A 25391-nucleotide genomic window follows, 5' to 3' on the forward strand; every position below is an offset into this window, starting at 1 on the left:
CAAGCGGCAAGTTGTAGTCACTTTGTCCACTACAGAGGCAGAATACATGGCGGCCACACATGCTTGTAAAGAAGCAGTCTGGCTTAGGCGTTTAAGTTCAGATAGTGATTTTGGTGCACGGCAGGTTGAAATCTGGAGCGACAGTCAAAGTGCCATATGTTTGGCAAAGAATCCTACTTTCCATGCCAGATCGAAGCATGTTGATGTTCAGTATCACTTCGTTCGTGACATGGTGGAAGATGGAAAAGTTAGTCTTAACAAGGTAGACACTCTGGAAAATGTTGCAGATGCCTCGACGAAACCGGTGAGCACACATAAGTTCAGGTGGTGTTCAAATTTTATGGGTCTTAGTACCCATGTTCCTCAGTAACATCTGAAATGGTAATCGGACTAGTGAATTCCTCGTCAAGTGGGAGTTTGTTGGAAATGTGCCTCTAATTCACTTGACCATTGTCCATACTGATCGGGTTAATTCTTGTCGATGAAACAGTATGAAGGAAATTTGTGAGCTCTATCGGCATGACTATTGCCGATGTATCCTCTTCCATCGGAGCTCGGAGTAGCAGGTATGACGTTATCCCAATGACCTGATGAAGTCGACTTCAGTCATCAGGATAACTTCGGGTTTTCGAGAAGACTGCATCAACGTTGTGTCGATGACCCAATGGAGCTGTCTTAGGCAGTCCGAGTTGACATCGGCTATCGAAGGTACCGGTCTGGAGTTAAGTCGATACCCAATGAAGTTGCCTTCGACAATTGGGTATCGGGTCGACGTGATGAAGACTACGCCGAAGTCTCGATGAGACCGCCCTCTATTATCAGAGATCGAAGTAACCTCGCAGAGCTTGTGTCGATGTCCCAATGAGACCACCTTAGGTTATCGGGATAACATCGCATGTCAAGGTAACTACGCAGGGTTGGTGCCGATGTCCCAATGAGGTCTGCTCTTGTCTATCGGAGATCGGGATAACATCTTACATGTCTTACCGATGACCCGATGGAGTCGTATTCAGCGATCAGGTATCATCGGGTGATCGGCTTTACTGTTTGAAAGCTATATCGATGGCCAATGGAGCGAAGACCGACTGCAAAAGCGAGATCGAACCAAGATCCAAAAAGGTTAACTCTCGAACACTAAGTATGAGACCGTCGGTGTAAATGAATACGAACCGACCCGATTCTCTGCTGCATGTGGGATAATTGTTTTTCCATGATTGCAGACCGACAGACACAGTTCGACTTCCCAACCGTTTCAGACAGATGTAACGGTCGACCAGTTTGGTATTTGAAGCCGAATGTAAACCAAATGGAGGGTTACAAGTTACGATAGCTATTGTGCATTCTGTAACTGTTGTGTGATCCAAGTGTTGTATGGTTAATCTGGAACGACTGTATGACAGAGTGAAGGAAGTCTGCAAATCAGATTTTATTGTATTGCTTTTAACATACTGTTAATAAAGTCGATTATCTGTTGGTGGTGGGTTTTTCTCTCGAAAGGATTTTCCCACGTTAACTCTTTGTGTTCTCTCTCTGTGATGTTTATTTTGTGTATGCTCTTGCTGGTACCATATTCTATAAATGTTGAAATTTTGTATACACTAGTTTGTTCTCCTCTGCAAACTGACATTAGGGAAGCGAATTTTCGCACTTGCTTTCCTATCACAAATGACTTATTTCTTCACTAGGGACATTGAATCGTGGTCATGCATGGCAGAGAAAAGGATCAAGGATCAAGTCTAAAGCAAAGATGAGTTAAAAAGGATGAGAATTGAGCCTAGTTGAGCAAATTCGCTCCTGACCCTTCCAAAGGGTCCGGAGCGAATTTCTCCATAAAGCATTATACATTGCTCAAACCAACAAACTAACTCATTCCCAAGCATTTTATGAAGGCAAAAGACTTGTTTTAGATGATTAAAGGGATGAGAAATGGATTTTTCTGAAGGAAAATCAAGTAAAACATGAATTTCACTCCTGACCCTTCCAAAGGGTCCATAGCGAAATCCTTAGGATAGCTTATTTCCTCACCAAAAGCATTGAGTAGACACCACTTTGAGAGCAAGTTAGCTTAAATATGATAAAATAAAGGGGAATGGGCGAGTTCAAGGCAAGTTGGATGTGGATTAAGCCTAAAAATCTCAATTTCGCTCCTGACCCTTCCAAAGGGTCCAGAGCGAAATTCCTAGGACTCCCCAATTTCCCTAAAAAAACCTTATTTTAAGCTAAATTGATGGCAGGTTGACTTGATGGTGATAGAAGGAGATTTGACAAGTTAAATGCAAAGCAAAGAAAGGAGAAAAGAGGTGTGAATTGAGCCTAAGGAATAATTTCGCTCCTGATCCTTCCAAAGGGTCCAAAGCGAAATTTCCTAAAAACCTCTATTTGCTCCTTGTTTAAGACCAAGAACCTTATCCCATGGCGTAGTTGAGGGAAGATTGATGCAAATTTGCCTTGCAAGGTGGATTGGACCAAAGGAAATGATGGAATTAAGACTAAATGGCAAATTTCGCTCCTGACCCTTCCAAAGGGTCCAAAGCGAAATTTCTAAAACCTCCTTTTGCTCCCAATTTTGTATCAAGCCTAATGTTGATTGAGGTGAATTGAACTTAGAGGCATTCTTAGGCATGCATTTGAGTAAGTTGTGGTCACAAAATGTGAAGAATTTGTCCTAAAATGCAAATTTCGCTTCTGACCCTTCCAAAGGGTCCAGAGCGAAATTTCCTAGAAACCTCTATTTTGCTCCATGTTTGAAACCAAGATTTTTGTTCCTATGGCATGGTTGGGAAAGGATTAATGTGTTCTTGCCTTGAGAAGAGATTTGAGGCAAAGAAATGATGGAATTTGAGCTAAAATGCAAATTTCGCTCCCGCCCCTTCCAGAGGGTCCAGAGCGAAATTCTTAGGTCTTTTGTTTTGCCTAGGCCCTTGAGTGAAATCTATTCCTAGGCAATTTTGGAGGCGAATGATTTGATCTTGGTAAGGTAATGTTGAAAATGAGGTCTAATTGGGCAGCTTTGTCAATTATAGGGCCTGTCCTTGGAGAAGATCCAAAGCGAATTTTATTATAGGTCCTGTCCTTGGAGAGGGTCCAAAGCGAGTTGATCTTAATGCTTTCTTATTGATGATTTAAGGAAAGAAATGCCATGTTAGAATAAATATATATCATGTATTCTTAATCATCTTTTGTTTGTTTTGCAGGTCAACAAAATTAAGATGGAGAAAGATCAGGCCAGGACAAGAGCGACCTATTCCAGCTCCATCATCATCAAGGACACTTCAAATGCGTGAGAGAGGACTCAAAGTGCTTCTAAAGTGTTAGAAGACTTCAAGTGTTCGAGGAGTTGCAAGCTATCCTCAAGATCTTCATTCTACCAAATGGAGAAACCACAAGATATCAGAAGAAAGATCTTATAAAACTTCAAACCTTTTTGGACATATTTGGCATGGTGCTAGAACTCTATTCAGAGATGTTTTTGCCAGTATTGATCCGGATTTGGATGCTCAAGTAGTGAGCTACCACAGGAGGAGTGATTTGACCATGAGGAGGCTTCATCAAACACATGAGAGTCGAGGAGGTACATCATTCATCTAGTACATCAAGGACGAAGGAGGATCGACCAAAGGTCATCACAGAACAAACACAAGACAAGGTGGCATCCCAATCACTGTTCCTCCAATCAGATAGGTCCACATCAGCATGTCCAAATTCAATGTAGCTGAATCACCAGTGATGGCACAAACTTCAAGGCACCTACCTCGATTTCCTATTGGTTCTCAGGCATTAAATGTAATTTTCTCATTGGCTAAAGGAGTTTGTTGTAACAAACCCTAATTAGGGTTTTCATCTTGTAATCCTAGCCATTGATTGTAAATCAATCAGAGCTGTTGAAGTTTAAAGAGCTCCCTATATATAAAGCTCTGGCTCTTCATTTGTAAGGATTAATAGTTAAGAGTTATCTAATAGAGGTTAGATTAGCTAATAGTCAGTAAAATAGAATAGCAACTAGAATAGAATAGGAGGAAAAGGCAATAAAATTGTTGCTTTGATTGTAAATGAATTCCATTTTCATTGAAGTTATGGTGAAACGTGTCTTTTCTTTGCAATATGCATGGTCTCTTGTTGAATCTTCAAGATGATAAATAATTAGATTGAATGAAGGAAGTTATTGAATGCACTCGCGTGGAATCCGTCTAGTCCAAACCACTAGTCTCTTGCTGATTGTAAGCCCTACGTGGTCAACTAGCATAGAATGAGCTTAATCTCAAGTTGTTACACGTATATTGTTCATGCATTAACTTAAATGGTGATCAGAGTTTGATGGTGTGCGATTTGAATATATTCGAAGCATCCCTTAGAAGATCGCACTAAGTTGGAGTTGGATTGTTCAACCTGATGGTGAGACCCAGCCCAATAGGACTCCACCTAGTCGTTTATCCATCTTCTTGCATTCCAGGCCTTAGATTAGATTCTCTAAACCCTGTATCTTTTGCCATTTCTTTATCTTCCAGCTAGTAGATAGGACTTGAGTCCCAGCAAATCAGACGCTCAGGCAGTCGAATGTAAGTCCCCTTGTGATTCCAGCATAATCACATCAGACCAAATTGAGCTTATCCACACGTAAAGACCCTACATATAAGAACCTTGGAGTTATTTCGATTGATCCTTAAGCGAAATCTTCAGCATTCGGATAACTTTATTCAAGAGAGGATAAGATACCTTGGTATTTTATTCTGTGTTTGTATGTGCATGAAAAACACATCAACACTTATCCTGAAGCTTCTAGAAGGGCACACTTCACAATGCAACAACCTTCTATTTTCATTGATGGTTCATATTTAGCAAGGACAAGTGTCCCCAAATATAATTTTCTCATTGGTCAAGGGGTAGTTAGTTTTGGGAAACCCTAATTAGGGTTTTTATCTTTCAATCTGGGCCCTTGATCGTTGTTCAATCTCGGCCATTGAAAACTTTTGTATGCCTATATAAGGTTACCTCCTCTCATTTGGAGAGTGTGGTGAGGTTTTTGAAATATTGTTGCGTGAAGGTCATTTCCAGATAATACATTACTTGTGTGCTTTCTCTTAAGGCCTTGTAATCTCTTTTATTTGAATGATTAAGGAAGGTTTTCAATTTCTTCCACCAAATAGTTTAGATTTTATTTCATGTATGTTAAATGGATGAAAGATCTGATAAGTATTGGTTTATGGTGTATCTCCACCCATACTTTTGGTGAATGGATGATTTTCATTCACTGTGCAAAGTTAGACTGAGCTTTTCTTTGTGCATGTTTAACTTCCAAATCATAAGCACGTCCTTTGAAGATTGCACCCATTTTGTGTAGTTGTCGTGAATGAGGCAAAGCAAAGTGTGGTTTATTGAAGTCATCAAACCAATACCGTCTCTTGAACTACAAGGAATAGATTAGAACACCTAAACCCTTGTCTCCTTTTCAGTTTTTCCATGATCTAAGTCCTAATCGATACAGCTTCATTGTCTAAACCTTCATTGTGAATTGAACGAGCCAAGCGTAAGTCCTTGTGTGTATTACCAGCAAATCACAACGCCCATTGAGCTTATCCACATGTCAAGACCCGACTAAAGAAACCTTCGAATCGCCATATGATCTTCTAGCAATCTTAGCATACGCAGTGATTTTTCAAGAGAGGATAAATTATCTTTGGGTACTTTATTCTAACGTTTGGAAGATGATAAAACAGACACCAACATGTTCCACAACTGTTAGTGATGCATGGGTAGACTGGAGACAATCTACATCAAATACTGTAGCTCAGGTGAGAGACATGGTCCTTAATGACCATTTTTGGGCTGATGTTAAATTTGTTGTGTACTTTATTAAGCCCATATATCAATGAACCAATAGATTCAATGTGTGAAAGAGTCAAGAAGATAACAGATGCAAAATCTTTTTCTCTATATCCTTTGATAGAGAAAGAGTTACATGGAAGATGGAACAAAATTAACACAACTCTTAATTGTGTTTCTTATGCCCTTAATCCTAAATGGTATGATACACAAGTGACCAATAAGAGGGCTCCACACCAAGATAGAGAGGTAACGAAGGGATTTTGGACTACAATAAAAAAGATTTACGACCGAGGTGAGGATGCTTAAATTTTGAGTCAATGGAATAAGTTTTTAGGTAGGCAAGGTGATTTTGCTTTCGTAGAAGCTTCATATGATATGAAAGTAAAGAAAAACCCTAGAGAGTTGTGGTGGAACCATGGAGGTGAGACCTCTGAATTGCAATCATTTGCAATAAGATTGGTCTCACAAGTAGCTACCTCTTTATCTTGTGGGAGAAATTGGAGTACTTATGGTTCATTCATTCACTAAAAAGGAACTGATTAGGGTCAAAACACGAAGAGAACCTAATGTGCATTTAGAACTCACTTCATCTTCTCTATCTTGTAGATCCTAGATACAATGAGGATCCTTCAACAAAATGGGATCACATTTCACTTGATGGAGAAGTTGTAGCCATTGTGGATGAAATGGTTGAAGCAAATGGCCTTATTGATTTACCCCCTATTAATCTACCAACAAAGGAACCTGAGTTTGAGAATGATGACAATTTGGAGAGCATCATAGCTAAGGACCTTGATATGGATGATCATGACGTAGAAGTGTAGATGATAGATCTAAAATTTCTGATTTTTGTTTTTTGTTTGCATATCAGCCTACTGCTTATCAAGCTGATTTCAATATGTAATCAGTTTGAAACTTTGACACAATGATTGTATGACATTTGTTTTGTGTACTTAAACTTCAAAGCTAATGTTAAAAAATTAACATTATCATTGCTCTTGTTTTGGAAGTTCAATGACATTATATTTCCAAATTTTCTATAAATTATTAAATTATATTAAAAGGAAATTGGCGTTTCCAAGTACCCTTGTCTCCTATTTTGAAAAATAGCCATACTGATACCCTAAGTCACAAGGTTCGAATTCGAATTCAAATTCAACAGCCATGAAATTCGGATGAAATTTGACAAGGGAAAATTTCAAAAAAAAAATCGGATAAAATTTGCCTTATATAATTTTGTTTATTTTTAAATATATGTATACTTCCAATATATTTATACTTCTAATGAATTATAAGTATGCAGACACCCGTGAAAATCCGACAGCGACCCTTGTTGCAGACACCCGTGAAAATCCGACAGCGACCCTTGTTGCAGACACCCGCGAAAATCCGACGACAACCCAGTAGATACCCGCGGCACCCGCGAAAATCTGATGGCAACCCAGTTGCAATTGCAAACACCCACGACCCAGTAGATACCTACAACAAAGATTCAAGAATACCTATGACAAAGCATACCCGCGACCAACTGAGTTGTGTGTTTAGAGGCGGATAGCAGCACTTTATAGAAAAAATCTGCCAAAAGTCTTCAAAAAAACCCTAAACGCTTTTCAAAAACCCTAGAAAAACATTTTTTAAATTTTAACTTTAATAAAAAAAAATGGCATCCTGGCCATACAAATTTATGGCCGAATTTGAACGATTTTTTTATGAAAGTTTGAAATTCGATTAAATTGAAACCTTATCCATGAAAATCGCCGTATTTTGTGACTTAGCCGATACCCATTACCAATCTCCAAAGTCTCCAAGTACCCCCGTCTCGGTGCAACCTTGATTTTCTATAATTCATAGGTAAAACTCTCTCTTTTTTATTTGCTCTTTGTATCTCTATGCTATGGAATGCCCTTACATTTCAAACAAAAGAAGTTTTCTACAATTTTTTACATTTTTTTGTTCTGAATCCGATTTTTCCCCTCTTTGTTGAAAAAATCTTATGCTTTCGGTTTGCCAATATTCTCCCAAAATCTTTTTTTGCTACTATGAGATAGCCAAGTGGGGTAGCTTCCTTAAGCTCACAAGTGGCATAGTGAGGTTCACATAGAGAAAAAATTCAAGCCCCAAGGAACTAGGTACCAACATCCACCTGGTACAAAGGCTTATCCAATAGTTGAACCTAACATACATATTCATTATTTCATGAATTGAACCCCATCAGATAAAATAACAATATGTTTATCATCATGAATAGCTTCCTGGCTACATACCATATCCAAATTTAGCTTAAGCAAAAAGGGTCGGACTTTTAGCCCACATACATGTTGAAGAAAGTGGAAATAAAATGTCAAAACTTTGCACCTCAATCGAGAAACCTCAATATAAAACTTCAGGTTTCAACAGTGTATAAAAAAAGGACTATCGAACTCAAGAAGTGTGCTAGACCTTACCAAGGCATTGTGCCCTCCACGGAGTGTTCAGAAACCAATATGAAGTTTCAACAATGTAGGACAACAAAAAGTATTGATCTGAAGAAGCAAGCTGATCTTAAAAAGACATTGTGCCCCAATAACAATATAATGTTTGTTTGCCTCACTGGGTAAACAAAAGGAATAGAGAAGTACTGCAAAAATAAACAATGCAATAACAGCATGAATACAAGAATAAGCTTTCCATTAATAACTCAGGAGTATATACAATGTTCATAGCATTATCTGTCGTAAACAACAAACCTCTCCATACCCGCAGGTAGTACAATATATAACAGCCGAAGGGGTGCAACACAACCGTCGCGACTCCAACTACCTACCCGTCGGCTAACTAACTACTAACAAACAACATTACTACCAAAACATAAGATATACATATTTCCCGACAACATCATCCCCCTAAAAAAGAAGTCATCTCCAACATCTAACAACAAAATTGGAGACAACCTACACAAAATATACATCAAGACAAAACTAAGGAGGGGGCTAGGGAAGCGTCCCTGAAGTAGAAGGCTGAGATGTCGGTGCCTGGGCCGCTAAGCAGGCTCGAAGCTCATAAACCTGTTGAGTACGTGCAGTCACATCACGCTCCGCCACCAACACTTTCTCCAAAGCCGTCTTCACCATATGTGCTGCTTCCAGCAACTCCTCCTCTTTCGTATCTGCTGTCTCCGTCATACAGACCAATCGATCCTGCAACAAGCTCCTCTCGGCAGTGACTACATCCAATTCCTGCTGTAGAAGGCTCCTCACACTCTGCTCCGCTAAAAGGCGAGTCTCCACCTCGGCCTTCTCTGCTCGGGCCATCTCAAGCTGTGCCAACAACTGGGCCCTCTCTGCTGCCCACAAGGCCTGCTAAGTGGCCACATCCCTCTCCAACTCGACCCAAGCAGCCTCGCGGACCGTAGACTCATGTTGCGTACGCCTCAATGCATAGTAGGCGTCTCGGTAGACCTGCTCAATCTCTCGGACGACTGCCATCACCCGACTCTCCACAATGGGCTCCCATACTCTCCAAGCCTGTAGCATCTCATCCGTCTGAGTAGTCGGCCATCCCTGATACTCAAAGCATGTAGCAAAGGCTGTCGGGCAGCCCACCTGCATAAACTGTAGGACCCGCTCTAACTCCACCACAACCTGCTGTAATGCTTGCATCTGGGTCGTGGCCACCACTCGTTTACCCCTCATCGCCATGTCAACTAAATAGGCCTCAATGTCCTCCCCCTCCTGCTCCGAAGGCTGTGACCATGAGGGAAGTGGCATCTGTGAAAGAGCGCCAAGGGGTAACGCAGAGGTCTCTCGCGGAACCGATACTGCCGCATCCTGCTGGTATGGAGGTACCTCCTCCGCCACTAGAGGTGTGGCATCCCCCTATTCTTGTACCGCAGAGACGACCTCTCCTGCCTCGTTCCCAACTGCTAGTACATGTGTCTCGCCAGAGGAATCGTCCAAGTCTACTACCTCCGCTCGAGTCTCGCGGCAAGGTGAGAATACAACAGCTCCCACAGGTTGTACCGATGTCATCTGGAATCGCTGCGTCAGCCAGCTCTCCATAGCCACTACCAGCGAGTCTGTATGCATCTCTACGATCGGGGAATGGGCCACCATAGCCATGGCCTCCTCCAACAGAGGGGCAGAAACAGTCACCACTGCCTCAGTTCCAACAACATCCAATCGCACTTGAGGCTCCGTATCAACCACCTCCCTCAACCCTTGCTCCTCATCGACTACTACCCGATGCGGCGACTCCTCCGTACATGACTCTGCCATGTCTTCGGTAAGTGCCTCCGTGGTCGGGGTCGGTCCCGAAGGTGGTGCTCGATCTAGCGGAGGTGATGCTACCTGTTGCTAGATGGGGCCAAGTACAACTGGCGTGCAGCTCTGCCCAAATGCAGGAATAAAGGTGCCTCCCACTCTGGATGACATCACAGGTGTGCCCATCGGTAGCAAGGGTGGGGCAAAAAGGACCCTCTCCTCCGACGCCCTGCTGCTATCATCCTCATCCTCCGCTTTTGAATCCTCTATACTACTGGAAGTCTCCCTCCCACTATCAGGTTCCCCTGAGGCCGTATCCACCATCCGTTTCCGCTTCGCGGAAGAGTGCCCAATGTCCAGGTGTCTCCAATACATGATAGGAGGCTCACCCACTGCCAACGGTCCCTGCGGCCATACCTCCAACTCTACCTCCGACACTGCTTCCCGCATGGCCTCCAAGAACAGCCCCATAGCATAGTGGGGCATATACAACGTGCGATGCTGCATCGTCAAGAACTCATACATGCGCTCTGCTCGCAACGCGGCCCAATCGTACACAATGCCATTCATAAGCCCATTCATGAGCATAATCTGAGGGAGGGCTATGTCCGACGCTCTACCGGATCTCGTCAACCTGCTCTTAATGACATCCATAATGCACTGCCAGTGGCCCTCTACAACAAAGGTCTTACGGATTCCTCGTCCCTTTGTGGCATTAGCCACGCTGTCCAGCTCTGTTGTCGTCAAGTTCCTGGATATTAATTTAATCCAATACTCCTCCTCACGCTTCATCTTCTTAGCCTTCAACTCAATTTGCCTACCCTGTCTACCTGGGATGCTAAATACTCTGGTAAAGTCCACCACTTAGAAGGATATGGTGACATCCCTCCCAAGGTACTCAAAAGTACTCATCATGTGTGTTTTCGTCGAAGGTGTCCACCATGAACCGTAGGGCACCCTCATACTCGCAGATAGGAAACACGGGCATTCGAATAGCCCACTCCACTTCTGTCTTACGAAGGTTCTGCTTCACCAAATCATTGTCGGGAGTGTCCTGCCACCATTTGCGGCATTCCGACCCATTCAGGCCTTCAAAGGTGATATTCGGAGGTGTTAACATATTTTTCCCACTTATGGCAGGTTGTGGTGCTTTCTGCTTTTTCTTCTGACTAGCGCTGGCATCCATGGTGCTGCCTGCAACACGCACACCTGACGACAAGACCCTGGTATTTCTATCCATCTGGCTGCTACTGGAGGAAGCCTGCAACTGCTTTTTCCAACTCTGTTTCCCCACTAACTCCATTAATTTCTTGTATAACTGATTTCTGGTTATAGTCGTATGATCGTAGGACACCTTCGTAACCACCTTCTTCGGTTGTGTATGGCTGTGTATACCTTCCCTATGCTTGCACGCTGCGTTGTTGGGCGGAGTGCTTGGTTGTGTGTCTTTGCGTTTGGGCGGGGTTGCGTGTTTTACTTCCTGCGTGGGCGGGGTTGCAGGTTTTATTTCTTGCGCGGGCGGGGCTGCGGGTTTTATTTCTTGCGTGGGCGGTGGTGTACACCACACGGTGGTCCACCGTCAGTGGTCCCACCGCCGGTGTTGCTACCGCACGGTGGCCCACGTGTTGTTTTTTTTTTTAATAAGACTATCAAACATCCTGATTGGAGGGTCCAGGTTCCCTCCGTTCGTGGTAAACCTTTAATTTAGACCCATTGACGGCATTTGGTATCTCCTTCCCGTCTAGCATCCACAACTTGATCGCCCCGTTGGCATTGACCTCGCATACCTTGAAGGGCCCTAGCCATTGCACTTTAAATTTTCCTGGTTTGATTTCGTTCTTCCCATTGAATTTCAACACTAACTACCCAGGAGTAAACTTCATTCGTCGAAGATGCTTGTCATGCCAGACCTTCCGTCTTTGTTGGGCTGCCTCTGTGGCCCATTGTGCCATCATTCTTTTTTCGTCCAACTTGCTTAAAGCATACAGTCTCTCCCTCAGGCTCTCCATATCCCCGAGTCTGTTCTCTACTGCAATGCGAAGGCTTGGCACCATGAATTCCGTAGGCAGCACAGCTTCTTGCCTGTACATGAGTTGGAACGGAGTCTGGCCTATGGTCACCTTGTAGGTTGTACGGTAGGCCCACAAGACCGAAGGTAACTTTTCTTCCCAGTCTTCCCCCTCGACACCGCACGACTTGTATATCACGCTTACAATAATCTTGTTTGTAGCCTCAGCCTGCCCATTGGCTCGCGGGTAATAGGGGCTAGATAGTAAATGGAAAATCTTGAATTCTGTAGTAAGGAGTTTAATCACGTGGTTCACAAAATGTCCGCCTCTGTCGCTTGTCAACCGCATAGGGATCCCATACCACGTAATAATTTGCTCGTAGATGAATCTTGTTGTACTTACGGCCGAGTTGTCTGGTAGGGCTCACGCTTCAACCCACTTGATTAAATATTCAATGGCTACCACAATGTAGCGACACCTCCTGGCGCAGTTCACTTTGAGCGGCCCGATGAAATCCAACCCCCAGCGCTCAAATAGTTCTTGAGCATGTGAAGGGTTGAGGGGCATGAAATCCCTTTTCAGCGGCCTCCCCGCTCTCTGGCAAATATCACAACCTACTACCCATTCTCTTGCATCATTATACAACATGGGCCACCAAAGGCCTGCTAGCAACACCTTCCTTGCCGTAGTGTCCGGTCCCATGTGGCCTCCTGCGGGCCCCTCATGTGCTTCCCTCAAGATGCTTGGCACCTCTTCCTCCATCACACACCGACGTAACACCTCGTTAGGCCTCATTTTATACAATAAACGATTAATCAGCTGGAATGTGCGACTTCTCAACACAAGCTTTCTTCGCTCTCCCGGTGGCATGCCTTGGGGGAACACAAAGGTGGAGAGATATTCCCCGATGGCAGTATACCATGGTGGTAGTACTGCAATCTTGAATAGGTGGGCGTCTGGAAAGTCGTCATTTACCCCTTCTGGCGGCTCTCCGGACTTGATCCGGGACAATTGGTCAGCAATGACATGGCTTTTGTCTGGCCGTACAATTATTGTGAACGTAAACTCTGTAGCCATCGACTAATCCTTCCCTGAATTATCGGCTTGTTGACCAAGTACATGAGGGCTTGATGGTCCACGTAGAATGTGAACAGTGTCGCCAACAGATAGTGTCTGAATTTTTGTACCGCATTGATCATCCCCAATGCCTCCCGTTCTGTTGTGCTGTAATTTTTCTCCACTTTGGATAACAGTCTACTGGCAAAATAGCCGGGATGATCCAACCCGTGATCTCCCACTTGGGCCAGTGTGGCACTGATCGCAAAGTTTGAAGCGTCCACATGGACATGAAACTCCCTGTCCCAGTTGGGGTAAGCGAGGATGGGAGCAACTACCAGCCTCGTCTTCAATTCCTCGAATGCTTCACTCTCCAGGGTCCCCCAGGGGTATGGCTCACCCTTACGAGTAAGCTTGTCCAAGGGGTGGGATATTTGTGCAAAGTTTTTTATGAACCTTCTATAGTAGCCGATATGGCCCAGGAAGGACTTTACCCCAGTGACATCCGTAGGAGGCTCCATCTCCACGATCACCCGTTTTTTGTCTGCGTCCGTCTTCAGACCTGCTTTGCATACGATGTGCCCAAGCAATTTGCCTTGAGGTACCATAAATCGACATTTTCTTGGATTAAGGGCCAGCCTTGCCCTTCGGCATCTCTAGGCACTCTCTGAGGGCTACCAAATGCGTATCTTGCCCGCTATAGATGGACCAGTCGTCGAGGAAGGCTTTAAAATTCCCTACCGACATCTTGTTGAATATGTGTAGTATAATTCGTCGGAATGTTGCAGGTGCATTGCATAGGCCGAATGGCATCCGGTTGTATGCATAGACACCATCTTCGACCACGAAGGTGGTCTTCAGTTTATCTTCCTCGGCGATTGAGATCTGGTTACATCCGAAGAATCCATCCAAAAACAAATACATCTCATGGCCGGCCACCTCCTCTAGTATGATGTCCGTAAACGGGATTGGGAAGGGGTCTTTAATCGTAACTGCATTGAGACATCGGAAGTCCACACAAATCCTTATTTGGTTAGCCTCCTTCTTTAGTGAAATGACTATGGGCGACACCCATTCGCTTGTCTATACTTTAAAAATGATACCAGCCTCCAGCATTTTTTCTATCTCATCGTTCACTCACGCTGCATAGTTGCAGTTCATCCGGTACGGTCTCTTTCGTATAGGCCAAGCTCCGAGTACCAACGGGATGCGTTGCACGCACAGTTCGGGAGGTACCCCCTTCAAGCCTTTATACGTCCATGCGAAGACGTCTTTAAACTCCAGGAATATTTTGAAGGCCGATGTCTTCAACACGGGATCCCAGTCATCCCCAAATAATATATTCCGTGGGTCCTCTTCCTTTCCTAGGTTTGTTGCCTTTAGCTTGGACTCTTCAAATTGAATTGGCTTGTCTTTCTCGAACTGATGTGCGGGTGCCTCGTCCACTCGGGCTTCCCCCTTATATTCTTTGTATTTAGGAGGGAAGACCTCCGGATTGGCGGGCTCCTCTATCTGCAACATGTTGCAGTGAAAAAGTTCGGAGTCCTCCATTTGCCAATGGAAGAGCCCGTTGAGTGAGCACACCTCATCTTCAAAGCATCCCTCCAATTCAAGCACCCCTTCACTAACAGCTCCATCGCGTTCTTGCCCTTGCTTTCATCGAGACCCCCTTCCCCTTTATTAGAGTCCTTTGAGTCCGAGTCAGAAGAGGCGAGCTATTCGCCGACATCTTGGGTCCGTAGGTCAATGGTATATTTCCGCCCTCCCTTCTCCATGGAAAGTGTATTTTTCTTCCAATTGTGGTTCACCCTCGCGGTGATCAACCGCACTCTCCCCAGGATGGCGTCATAGCCTTTCTTTTTCAAGGGAATAACTACAAAATCTAACAGGAAGGGCTGCGTACCAATTGTCACTTGCTGGGCCATCAATATGCCGAGTGGCTTGATGCCGTTTTGGTCGGCTCCTACCAGATTAAATGTGGATGGCCACAGGGTGGGTTTCCCCAGCCTCTTCCATGTCTCTTCTGGTAGTACATTCACCCCAGCACCTCCGTCCACAATGGTGTCCTTTAGAACGGTTCCAAGGATGCCCATTTCTACCACTGTTCAAGGTTAGTAACATCGGGTCAGTCGAAGGGCTGACGGGAACCTCCACCTGTGGTGCACTCGAAGGTACGTGTGAGGTGCTTAGCACATTGCTGAGGATGGCAATCCTCAAATGTGGCATGGAGTCTAGAAGGTCTTTTACCTTTATCGGTACCTCCAACTGCAAGACTTGCCCAATAATATTCTTTTCCGCTTTCAGGTGAGTTGAGGGATTCATCGTCTTCATGTTCTTCCGTCCTTCTGCCGCCATCTCCCATTCAATGTCGGCCTTCGCCTCCCGTAGTCTCTCCTTCTCTGTGCGGGGGTCGGGATACGTTGCCTTCTTCGCCTGCGCGCGAGTGATCGCCAATACTTTGCCCATCTTCTCAATATTGAGGAGATTCACCCCCTGTTTAGGGCATTTTGTGTCATCGTGATCACCGAGGCCGCACCATCTACACAAGCTCTGGGGGGTTTCAGTATTCTGGCACTCCCGAGCGAAGTGCCCCCATTGGTTGCAGGCCCGACATTGAATTATTGGCCACCCCTTAACGACATACTGCATTCTACTCCGATTGTTGTTGTTGTTGTTGTTGTTGTTGCCTCTCCCTCCTCTTCGGTTACCTCTGTAACCACCGGATGATGCAGTGGCGTCGGCTTGCAACTGGGCAAAGCCCGCTGACAGTGAGGGTTGCTCTTGCACGAAGAATACCTGGTTCCCTTTTATTTTCATGTTGTAGGGGCATTCTTTGACGGCGTGTCCCAACATCTGGCAAATTTCGCAGAATGTCTTCTTCGGGCAGGTGCCTTTTGTGTGACCTTCCTTACAATCAATGCACCACATGTCTTCGTTTTTGCTCGTGCTTCCTTTCATGTTCTTAAATTCCTTCAACATATGGTGCATATCCTTTTGAAGAGCTTGCACCTTCTTACTTGATGATTCGTCACTACTGCTTTCTCCCGAGGACTCCTCTTCTGCAGAGGACTTGTCCTTTTTCTTCCCTGATGTTTTGTCTTCACTTTCCAAATCCATCGCGCGGTTGTATGCGTCATCGTATGAAGTGGGCGGTACAATTTTCATCTTTCTCCGCAGGGAAGACCACAACCCTTCCACGAACCATCTCTTCTTTAGTCCGTCAGCCAGCTAGTTCTCCATCTTCCCCAGTAACTCCTTTAACCGTCGGTTGTATGTTCGCACTGTCTCGTGCTTTCCCTGCTTTGTGCTTAATATCTCTGCCACAATCTCATTATCATCTCGAAGGAGTCGAAACTCTGTCTCGAAAGCTTTCTGTAGGTCATCCCATGTTCCCACCTTTGTTTTATCCACATCAGAGTACCAATCAATGGCTACTCCTCTCAGGGTGGCAGGGAACTGCACCACCCAATCCGCTTTGTCAACTACCTCGTTGGCTGACCATATTGTCTCACATGTACAACAGTGCCGTACGGGGCCATCGTTGCCATCTTCGTTGAATTTAGGCAACTTTTGTTTGCCCGCCATCGATGGGGGTCGTCTTCCTGGAGGTGGCTGTGGTTGCATCTGTGCGTCGCTCCCTCTGGCACCGGTGGCGTGTCCTGCGTGGGTGACTAGAGGTACGGTGTTTTGCCTGCTGTGTGTGGCACCTACAACCGTACGGTTGTCCTCCCCTTCGTTCTCACCCGCACCCACTCCTGGCTCCCTTTGGTGATCCTCACTTCGTGGCGTAAGGGATAAGTTTCTAAACTGATCCCGAGTCTCTTTGACTAGATTCCTCTGTAACCTTGTTTCCTCCAGAAACTCTTCGTGGCTTCTCACCCTACGGTGTTCTGGCGACGCGTAGAAATTTCCCTCGGCTTCTGCACCCTTCGTGACACCTCCTTGGTTCCCTTCGGGCCACCCTTCGACAGGTCGTCCTTCGGCAAGTTGCCTCAACCTCCGTCTACGTTCTACTTGTTGTTCCAGAATCAAGGCCCTCTGTCCGGCCTCCCACTCGTCCGTTTCTACTTTCTTATTTCTATCTTTATTTAATAGGTTGGGCATTAATTCCCATACATTTCCATAATTCACAACACATAAACCAGAACACGCCTTTATTAATTCATTTCGTCAGATACAACTCGTGTCAATATTATGACACCTTTATTTGAATATAGAATGTTCCTTTATCCCTATGGGATTCAGGGTTCAATTCCTTCCTGGCCTCATGCCATCCCGCTCCGCTTCCCGACGGCTGCTTTCTTCGTACTGTTGGAGGATTTGTTGGCGTCGCTCTTCCCGGACAATCTCCTCCAAGCGAGCTTGTTGTGCCAGCGATGCCTGTGCAAGCAACCGGGGAAGGTGGTTCATCAACCGATTTACTGTCGGGCTAACCTCCAGCGCTGTCCACACGGCACTTGGTGGGATTTCAGCCTCCGTGGCCTCTCGTCGAACGTAGGTCTCGATGGCTACCTAGAGCAGAATTGAAAATTCCCTCGTCGCAATGTCTTCTCCATTGTAGAGCTCTATTTGTGCGTCATCGGCCTCTGGGTTTATCTCACCAACGGATTGTGTCCGTGCGCCATCCGCTTTTTCCGTTCCCGAGTATGTCTAGGCAACGACGCCAAATGTTTGCCTCACTGGGTAAACAGAAGGAATACAGAAGTAATGCAGAAATAAACAATGCAATAAGAGCATGAATACAAGAATAAGCTTTCCATTAATAACTCAGAGTGCATACAATGTTAATAGCATTATCTGTCATAAACAACACACCTCTCAATACCCGTATGTAGTACAATATATAACAGCCGAAGGGGTGCAACACAACCGTCGCGACTCCAACTACCTACCCGTCGGCTAACTAACTACTAACAAACAACATTACTACCAAAACATAAGATATACATATTTCCCGACAACAATGTTTCAACAGTGCAACACAACAAAGAGTATTGACCTGAAGAAGCATGTTGGACCTTAAAAGGTAAATCCTAATTTGACAAGAAAACTAGAACATAAAATCTCAATCTATAAAATTGCACAAGTCAAAAGAATGTATCAACAACTATTTTATACATGGCATATACTAAGAATTGGATCAATGGATAATAACAAAAATCATGCAAGAAGACAATTAGGACTAGCCATGAGGTATATTAATATAAATAGGAATTCAAGTGATTTACAGACATTAAGTTGGATAGAATAAATATAGTATAGCTTATAGTGCACTCCATGACCTCTTAGATAATTGTCACTTGGGTTGATAGATGTAGACATATACTCCTGTAACCTTGACAGAATAGCCCATTTTTTATTAAAAATAGTAATTTTAATCTCTCATTTGAGATTCATCTTTCTTTTGGTATTTGTCTTAAGCTCTTGGCATCAAACTATTATCATTTTTGCACAAAGCAATTTTCTGCTATAAATGGAAACTGAATGCATTAGAATTATCCCTGATGAAAAGCAAAGGAACAAGGCTAGTCCACTTTGAAAGATGGTTGAATATAGGGGGCCATTAAAAATCATCAGTAACATGTAGTATTCAATAATCACAAACAGATTAGATATTATGCTTTAAATTGTAAAAATTAAGCAGAGAAGAAATTTTGGACCCCTAACTAATTTGGTATTTTAGATATGAATATTTTGTCCATTTAATTAATTAGCTATTTGATATTTATTTGATTATTTAAACACCGTTCAACTATTAATTAAATTAATATTTAATTAATTCACCCCAGCCCTCTTCAAATATTAATTAAATAAATTATTTGATTTATTTGATTTAAATCATTAAACCATGTTTTGACAATTAATTCAATAAATAAAACATATTTATTTGATTAAACCCCCTCTCACATTTAAATAAATTAATATTTATTTAAATCCCTACAATCCCATTTCTCACATTTAAACAAATAAATATTTATTTGAATTCCTAAATCCCTTACCCACTTGCACTCTCTAGAAAATGCAAGTTGCAAATTAAACCCTCCTTCTAATCATTTTTAAACCCCTATTATTATACTAATAACCTTCTAAGTGTTTGCACATTCCTAAACCAAGGGATTAGTGAACAATCACTTCTCAAAATATATAAAGGCTCTTACAAAGCATTAAAGGCCTTCTCCCTTCCACAAGCAAACCCACATGGGTCTTTGACCAACCTAACCCACCTTTAACCCTTGCACATTCCCCCACTCCTTGGTTAAAAGCTTATTCATTAACCCAACCATCCATGGTAACCCTCAAGTCCCCTCAAACCTTAAAGGCTTTGACAAATCTAACCCTTTAACCCTTGCAAATTCATTTAACCTTTGGGTAAAAGCTTTATCCATTAACCTAACCATATCTAACCACCCATGGTAACCATCATGTCTCTTGAAGCATTTAATTGCTTTGTCCCCCTCCTCTCAAGCCTTCTCTTGTTGACACTTGTCAACATGTGATTGGCTTGAGAGAGAGCACATGGATTGAGGATCAACACTTCCTCAAGCATTCCTAACTCTTCCTCAATCAATTCAATTTCAACCCTTCATCTACCCATTTTCTCTATAAATAGAGCTCATTCCCTCATTGTTGAGGGTGCACACACAAGAGTTATCCATGCATTGTTACTTTGCTTAGAATTTGAATACTTTGTAGGAAAGATTTGTATTATGTTTTAGCTCTTCCACTAGTTGGAATCAGTGAAACAATGATCGGGAAAAAATCGCGATCGATCGCGATTAATCGGGAATCGCAGAGGGTCGCGTTTTTTTCCCCGAAAAAATCGCCAAATACGCGTTGACCGCGGGTCAACGATTTTTTCCCGTTTAAACGCGATTAAGCCCGATTAATCGACAGGTATTAATCGGAAAAAATAAAAATCGCAATTATTTGCACGAAAACCCTAAAAACACGAAAAAGGTGCAAAAGTTTCGGAAAAAAATCTACAAATGGACGCCGCCTCCCTACTGTTTTTCGTCCAAAGTTTGCAGGTGGGAAATTTGAAGTCTGTTCGTAATTATTGGGGCTTCCGATTTTCCGAGATTCATTGTCCGAGAAGGAGATCACCAAGCCGGACTGTTTCTTACAGTTTAGCGCGCCATCACTGCATTCATCGAGCCTTCCAGGTAGGGTATTTACAGTTAAATTTTTGTTTTACAAATTTTGTTTTTATAGATTTTATTTAATATTATGTTCGTTTTATTTAATTTCTTAGTTTAAACTTTATTTAATTTCTTAGTTTGTTTTAACAGTATATTAAATTTAACTGTTAAATATACTGTTAAATTTAACAGTTAAATTTAATATACTGTTTTATTAAATTTAACAGTTAAATATATTTAACAATATATTAAAATTTAAATATACTGTTTAATAATTTAACTGTTAAATTTATTATACAATATACAGTATATTTAATAGTTAAATATTAACTATTAAATATATTGTATATTGTCTAATAAATTTAACAGTTAAAGTTAAACTATATAATAAATATAGTTTAATTTAATTTATTAGTTTGTTTTATAGAATTATATTTAACAGTATATTAAATTTAACTTTTAAATTTAATATACTGTTACATTAAACTTAACTGTTACGTATATTAACATGCTGTTAAAATTTAATTGTTAAATTTATTAGTATATATTTAACAGTATATCAAATTTAACTGTATATATTTAACAGTATATTAAATTTAATATACTGTTAAATATATACAGTTAAATTTAATATACTGTATAAATTTATTAGTATATATTTTCAGTATATTAAATTTATTTATTGTATATATTTAACAGTATATTAAATTTAACTGTATATATTTATATACAGTTAAATTTAATATACTGTTAAATATATACAGTTAAATTTAGTATATATTTAACAGTATTTTAAATTTAACTGTATATATTTAACAGTATATTAAATTTAATATACTATTAAATATATACAGTTAAATTTAATATACTGTATAAATTTTCAGTATATTAAATTTAGTAACTGTATATATTTAGCAGTATATTAAATTTAACTGTATATCCCTCAAAAGTTTAAGATTGAGTGTAATGTTTTTACAGATCTGATTCTTGATAATGCCGCGTCAAAAAGACTTTGCATGGACACATTGCACAGCAGTTCCGGGTAGCACGAAGGTCAAGTGCAATTGGTGTCTAGAAGAGATCAGTGGTGGAATTTATCGTTTCAAATGGCATTTGTCCAAAGAACGAGGAAATAACGCCGTGATATGCAAGGCATGCCCTGCAGATGTCTCGTATCAGGCGAAGCAATCTCTTGACGGGATTGCTGAGAGTAAGGCCAAAAAGGCAAGAATTGGGGTTGAACTAGGTTCTAGTTCTGCAGATCCCAGGATGAACCATTTGGGTGAGGAGGATGGTGAAGATGGGAGTTTCAAGGAATCTGGGTCGACACATAATTCTATAGCACGTGGACCAAACACAGGTGGAGGAAACACTAATGCTTTCTTCCAACCTCGTACCACAGCAGGATCACAAACCACTTTGGAGAGTACAGGATGGAGGAAAACTGTCACTGAACAAGCAAAGAAGGCAATTGCTAATTATTGGTACTCCTCTCACACGGCATTTCATGCTTCCAGAAATCCATATTGGCAACCCATGATAGATGCTATTGCAGCTGTAGGTCCTGGGTTTCAAGCCCCATCTTGTGAATCATTAAGGGTTGGTATGCTGAAAGATGCAGTAGAGGATGTTCAAGATGTTGTTAAACAACATCGATTGCAGTGGGCTAGAACTGGTTGCAGCATCATGTCAGATGGTTGGACAGATAGAAGGAACCGAACTCTCATTAACTTCCTTGTCTCTTGTGAGATTGGCACTGTTTTTTTGAAATCTGTGGATGCATCTAATATGATGAAATCCACAAATGCATTGTTTGAGATGTATGACGTGGTAGTTACAGATGTAGGGCCACAAAATGTGGTTCAATTTATCACAGACAATGCTGCTGCTTGTGTTGCTGCAGGGAGACTTCTGACAGATAAATATCCTTCCATGTTTTTTACACCATGTGCAGCACATTGCCTTGATCTAACCCTAGAGGACATTGGAAAAATTGAATGGGTTAAGGCGGCATTTCAGAAAGCTCACAAGGTTACCAAATTTATTTATAATCACACAAGGGTTTTGGCTATAATGCGCTCTTTCACAGGTGGCAAGGAGCTAGTTCGACCAGGAGTGACAAGATTTGCAACATATTTCCTTGCATTACAAACATTATGTGAACAAAAAGGTAATTTGAGGCGAATGTTTGTTTCAGCTGAGTGGATGGAGTCTAGTTTCACAACTCAAGCAAATGGCATAGCAGTGGCAGAGTATATGTATTCTACCACATTTTGGGAATCTATTGAACAAATTGTAGAATTTTCAGAGCCTTTAGTAAAAATCTTGAGACTAGTGGATGGAGATAAACCCCCCATGGGATATGTGTATGAGGCCATGGATAGGGCCAAGGAGGTGATAAAGAGTAAGCTGGAAAATAACAGGGATAAGTATATGCCGTTGTGGGACATAATTGATAGGAGATGGGATGGACAAATGCACACTCCTCTCCATGCTGCAGGATATTTTCTCAATCCTCTGTTATTCTATAAGACTGACTTCCTAGAAATTGATGCTGAGATCAAACAAGGCTTCTTCAAGTGCATGGAAAAAATGTTTCCTGACTTGGAAAAATTTGATGCGGCTACGATAGAGCTGGAAATGTACAAGCATGCTAAGGGCTTTCTCTCTTCTAGGGCTGCTATACAAAGCAGAAAGACAATTCAACCAGGTAGACTCTATAAACTTTTGACAATCTCTTTATTTTGCCAACCACTAAGTTTGTTAAGATTATAAGATATTCTTAGTCTTACAATATCATCTCCATATAATGTGTTTTTCAGCTGCATGGTGGGCTTCTTTTGGAGATGAAATACCAAATTTAAGGTGGATGGCGGTGCGTATTTTGAGCCAACCATGTAGCTCATCAGCTTGTGAGCGTAATTGGAGTGTGTTTGAACACATACATTCTAAGAAACGCAACCGCCTATCACAACAACGGCTGAATGACTTGGTATTTGTTCATCACAACCTCCGCTTGAAGATAAGGAAAGCTCAAGGTGAGAATATTAATATATAGTTGCAGTTTTTTGAATTGTATTCACTATTCATTGATTTTTCATTTGTAAGGGAAACACTAATTTCTACATGGGCAAAATCAGGAACTATTGAGGAATGCTTGCCAATTGACCTCGATGAGATATATCCAGAGTGCGAGTTGATTGCTGCTGATGATGCTGATGATGATGATGATGATGATGTTGATGATGATTATGTTGTTGCTGATCGTCCGCTTGTGTCTGAAGATTTTGATATCATGAGGCAAGCCAACTTTCGTCCTGAATGGGTTGAAGGAATTAGGACAGGCTCTTGCCCAGGAGCTTCATCATCAGGGCCTCCTGCCCTCTAGCATGTCATTGCCTACATTTGAGATTTTGGAATTTTGTACTTAATTTACAGGTTGACTTTGTTCAAAGTCACAAACTATATTGTAATTGACATTTTGACATCTATCACCATCTAGATATTATTTATGGTGTAGTATATTTTGTGGAACGTAATCAGTGATATGAATATAAGCAACGAAAATCTATTTCTTGCAATTCATGTTTTCAAGTGTCTATTTTATTTGCCTACAATATCTCTATGCCATGGAAATACCCTAAAATATATTAAAAAAGTAGTTTTTGATTGTTTTTCTGCAATTTTTTATGTTTTTTTGTATATCCGATTTTTTCCCGATTTTTTGAAAAAATCTTATACTTTTGTTTTGCCGATTAATTCCCCAAACGATTATTGTTTCTATGGTTGGAATTGCTATTTGACATTGATACTTCATTTACATCTTCAAGCATTCAACACTTCACATAATCAACCATCTCTCATCCTCCATTTGACATCCCTTTGTTCTAGTGCTCAAGCTGAGGGCATACTTCACATATTAGCAAGATCTTGGAGAGGAGGACAAGGAAGAGCCAAAGCATGGGAGCATCATGAAGGAGTAGTATTCATGTTTGTTTATTTATTTCCTAACTAGCTACATGTGCTAATCTTCTTTGAAAATGCTTTGGATGGATTTGCCTTCATGTTTTGCTTATGGTTGAAAACTTGTTCCTAACATGATTTCGTATTGATTTTGCTAATCTCCATTTTTACAGCGTTTCAGATTTTTTTAGCATTCATCACAAGAATCATAAGTCAAGTACATAATATTTTGTTTGACTTCCAAAAGATGTCAATTTTTGCACATAAACTTCATATCAAAATGCAAATAACTTATTATTATTTATAAATACACTCACATGCTTGCAGTGGGCACTCAGTGAATAAAATCAGAAAGTATTATCAGGTTTTAAGATTAGATAGCCTTTGAATTTGACATAGAAGATCAGAAACAGATGCACACCTTCAAGCGCTCTATGATAGCTATTGCATTTTGAAGTTGATTGAGAAGTCGAGATTGTAGAACATTCCACTTGTCCATTTCCTCTCTTGCCTTTTTATATTTTTGCTCATATTTCTTGACAAGTCTTTCCATAACCTGCACAATGTAATCAAAAGCTAATTATTTCATGTTGAAAAAGTGAAAACTTTACCAATCTATCAACAGTAAAAAATAGTTATACAATTCAAATTCACTGAAATAAAAAGGAAAATCAGTTTCCAACTCATTCTAAAATATTCATTTCCAAATTTGATATAAACATTCAACATCTAATGAGACTTCACTATGATTTTATTCTTGATTAATTGGTTGGCCACCCATCATTTGATACACTAAGTCATTTTTCTCAATGCATTGCAAAAGAAAGTAACTGCTTATCTTTTAAGTTCACAGTCATGAGCATAAAACAAATCAACACTTCTACTCAAGATGAGAGATTTTTATGTTTTTTTCACATAAAGCAAACAACCTGTAGCATCTGTAATATTCCCTGTAGTAGTATGACCAAAGATACAAGGAATATTTGCGAACAATTGTCAATTCAACCTGCTGATACCAAGTTTATGTCTTGCTGATATGTTGTCTTCAGAATTTCAGATTATTATGGAGGTTGTCAAACGCATATTTCTCATGAAACATCAACAATTAATGCTATCTAATTGTTAAGACCATTGTCAAGATGCATTGCCATTAAATTATAGAG

At 41.5% G+C, this 25391-nt stretch overlaps 2 protein-coding genes across 7 annotated transcripts in view; one reads left to right on the top strand and one right to left on the bottom strand.

Moving 5' to 3' along the window:
- Positions 1 to 25391, bottom strand: part of LOC131059671 (uncharacterized protein At5g43822) — a 172924-nt gene that overhangs the window by 100277 nt on the left and 47256 nt on the right. For all 6 annotated transcript variants that reach the window (XM_057992695.2, XM_057992694.2, XM_059208010.1 and 3 more), the window contains one exon: positions 24650 to 24784. In XM_057992695.2, coding sequence (XP_057848678.1) covers positions 24650 to 24781 — 132 coding nt within the window. In that variant the 5' untranslated portion in view covers positions 24782 to 24784. The remainder of the gene's footprint in view (positions 1 to 24649; positions 24785 to 25391) is intronic.
- LOC131856334 (uncharacterized) lies at positions 22842 to 23806 on the top strand. The gene is made up of 2 exons (XM_059208011.1): positions 22842 to 23303; positions 23406 to 23806. The coding sequence occupies exons 1-2, from the start codon at positions 23075 to 23077 to the stop codon at positions 23651 to 23653; spliced, it is 477 nt and encodes a 158-aa protein (XP_059063994.1). The 5' UTR covers positions 22842 to 23074; the 3' UTR covers positions 23654 to 23806.

This window comes from Cryptomeria japonica, chromosome 7, assembly GCF_030272615.1.
Source record: "Cryptomeria japonica chromosome 7, Sugi_1.0, whole genome shotgun sequence".
In the NCBI taxonomy this organism is placed as follows: Eukaryota; Viridiplantae; Streptophyta; class Pinopsida; order Cupressales; family Cupressaceae; genus Cryptomeria; species Cryptomeria japonica.

Excerpts from the sequence above, each read along its gene's own strand:
- LOC131856334 (XM_059208011.1), top strand. The coding sequence starts at position 23,075 with ATGTGTTTTTCAGCTGCATGGTGGGCTTCTTTTGGAGATGAAATACCA. Across the intron at positions 23,304-23,405 it reads GAAGATAAGGAAAGCTCAAG|GAACTATTGAGGAATGCTTG; the intron begins GTGAGAATATTA and ends GGGCAAAATCAG.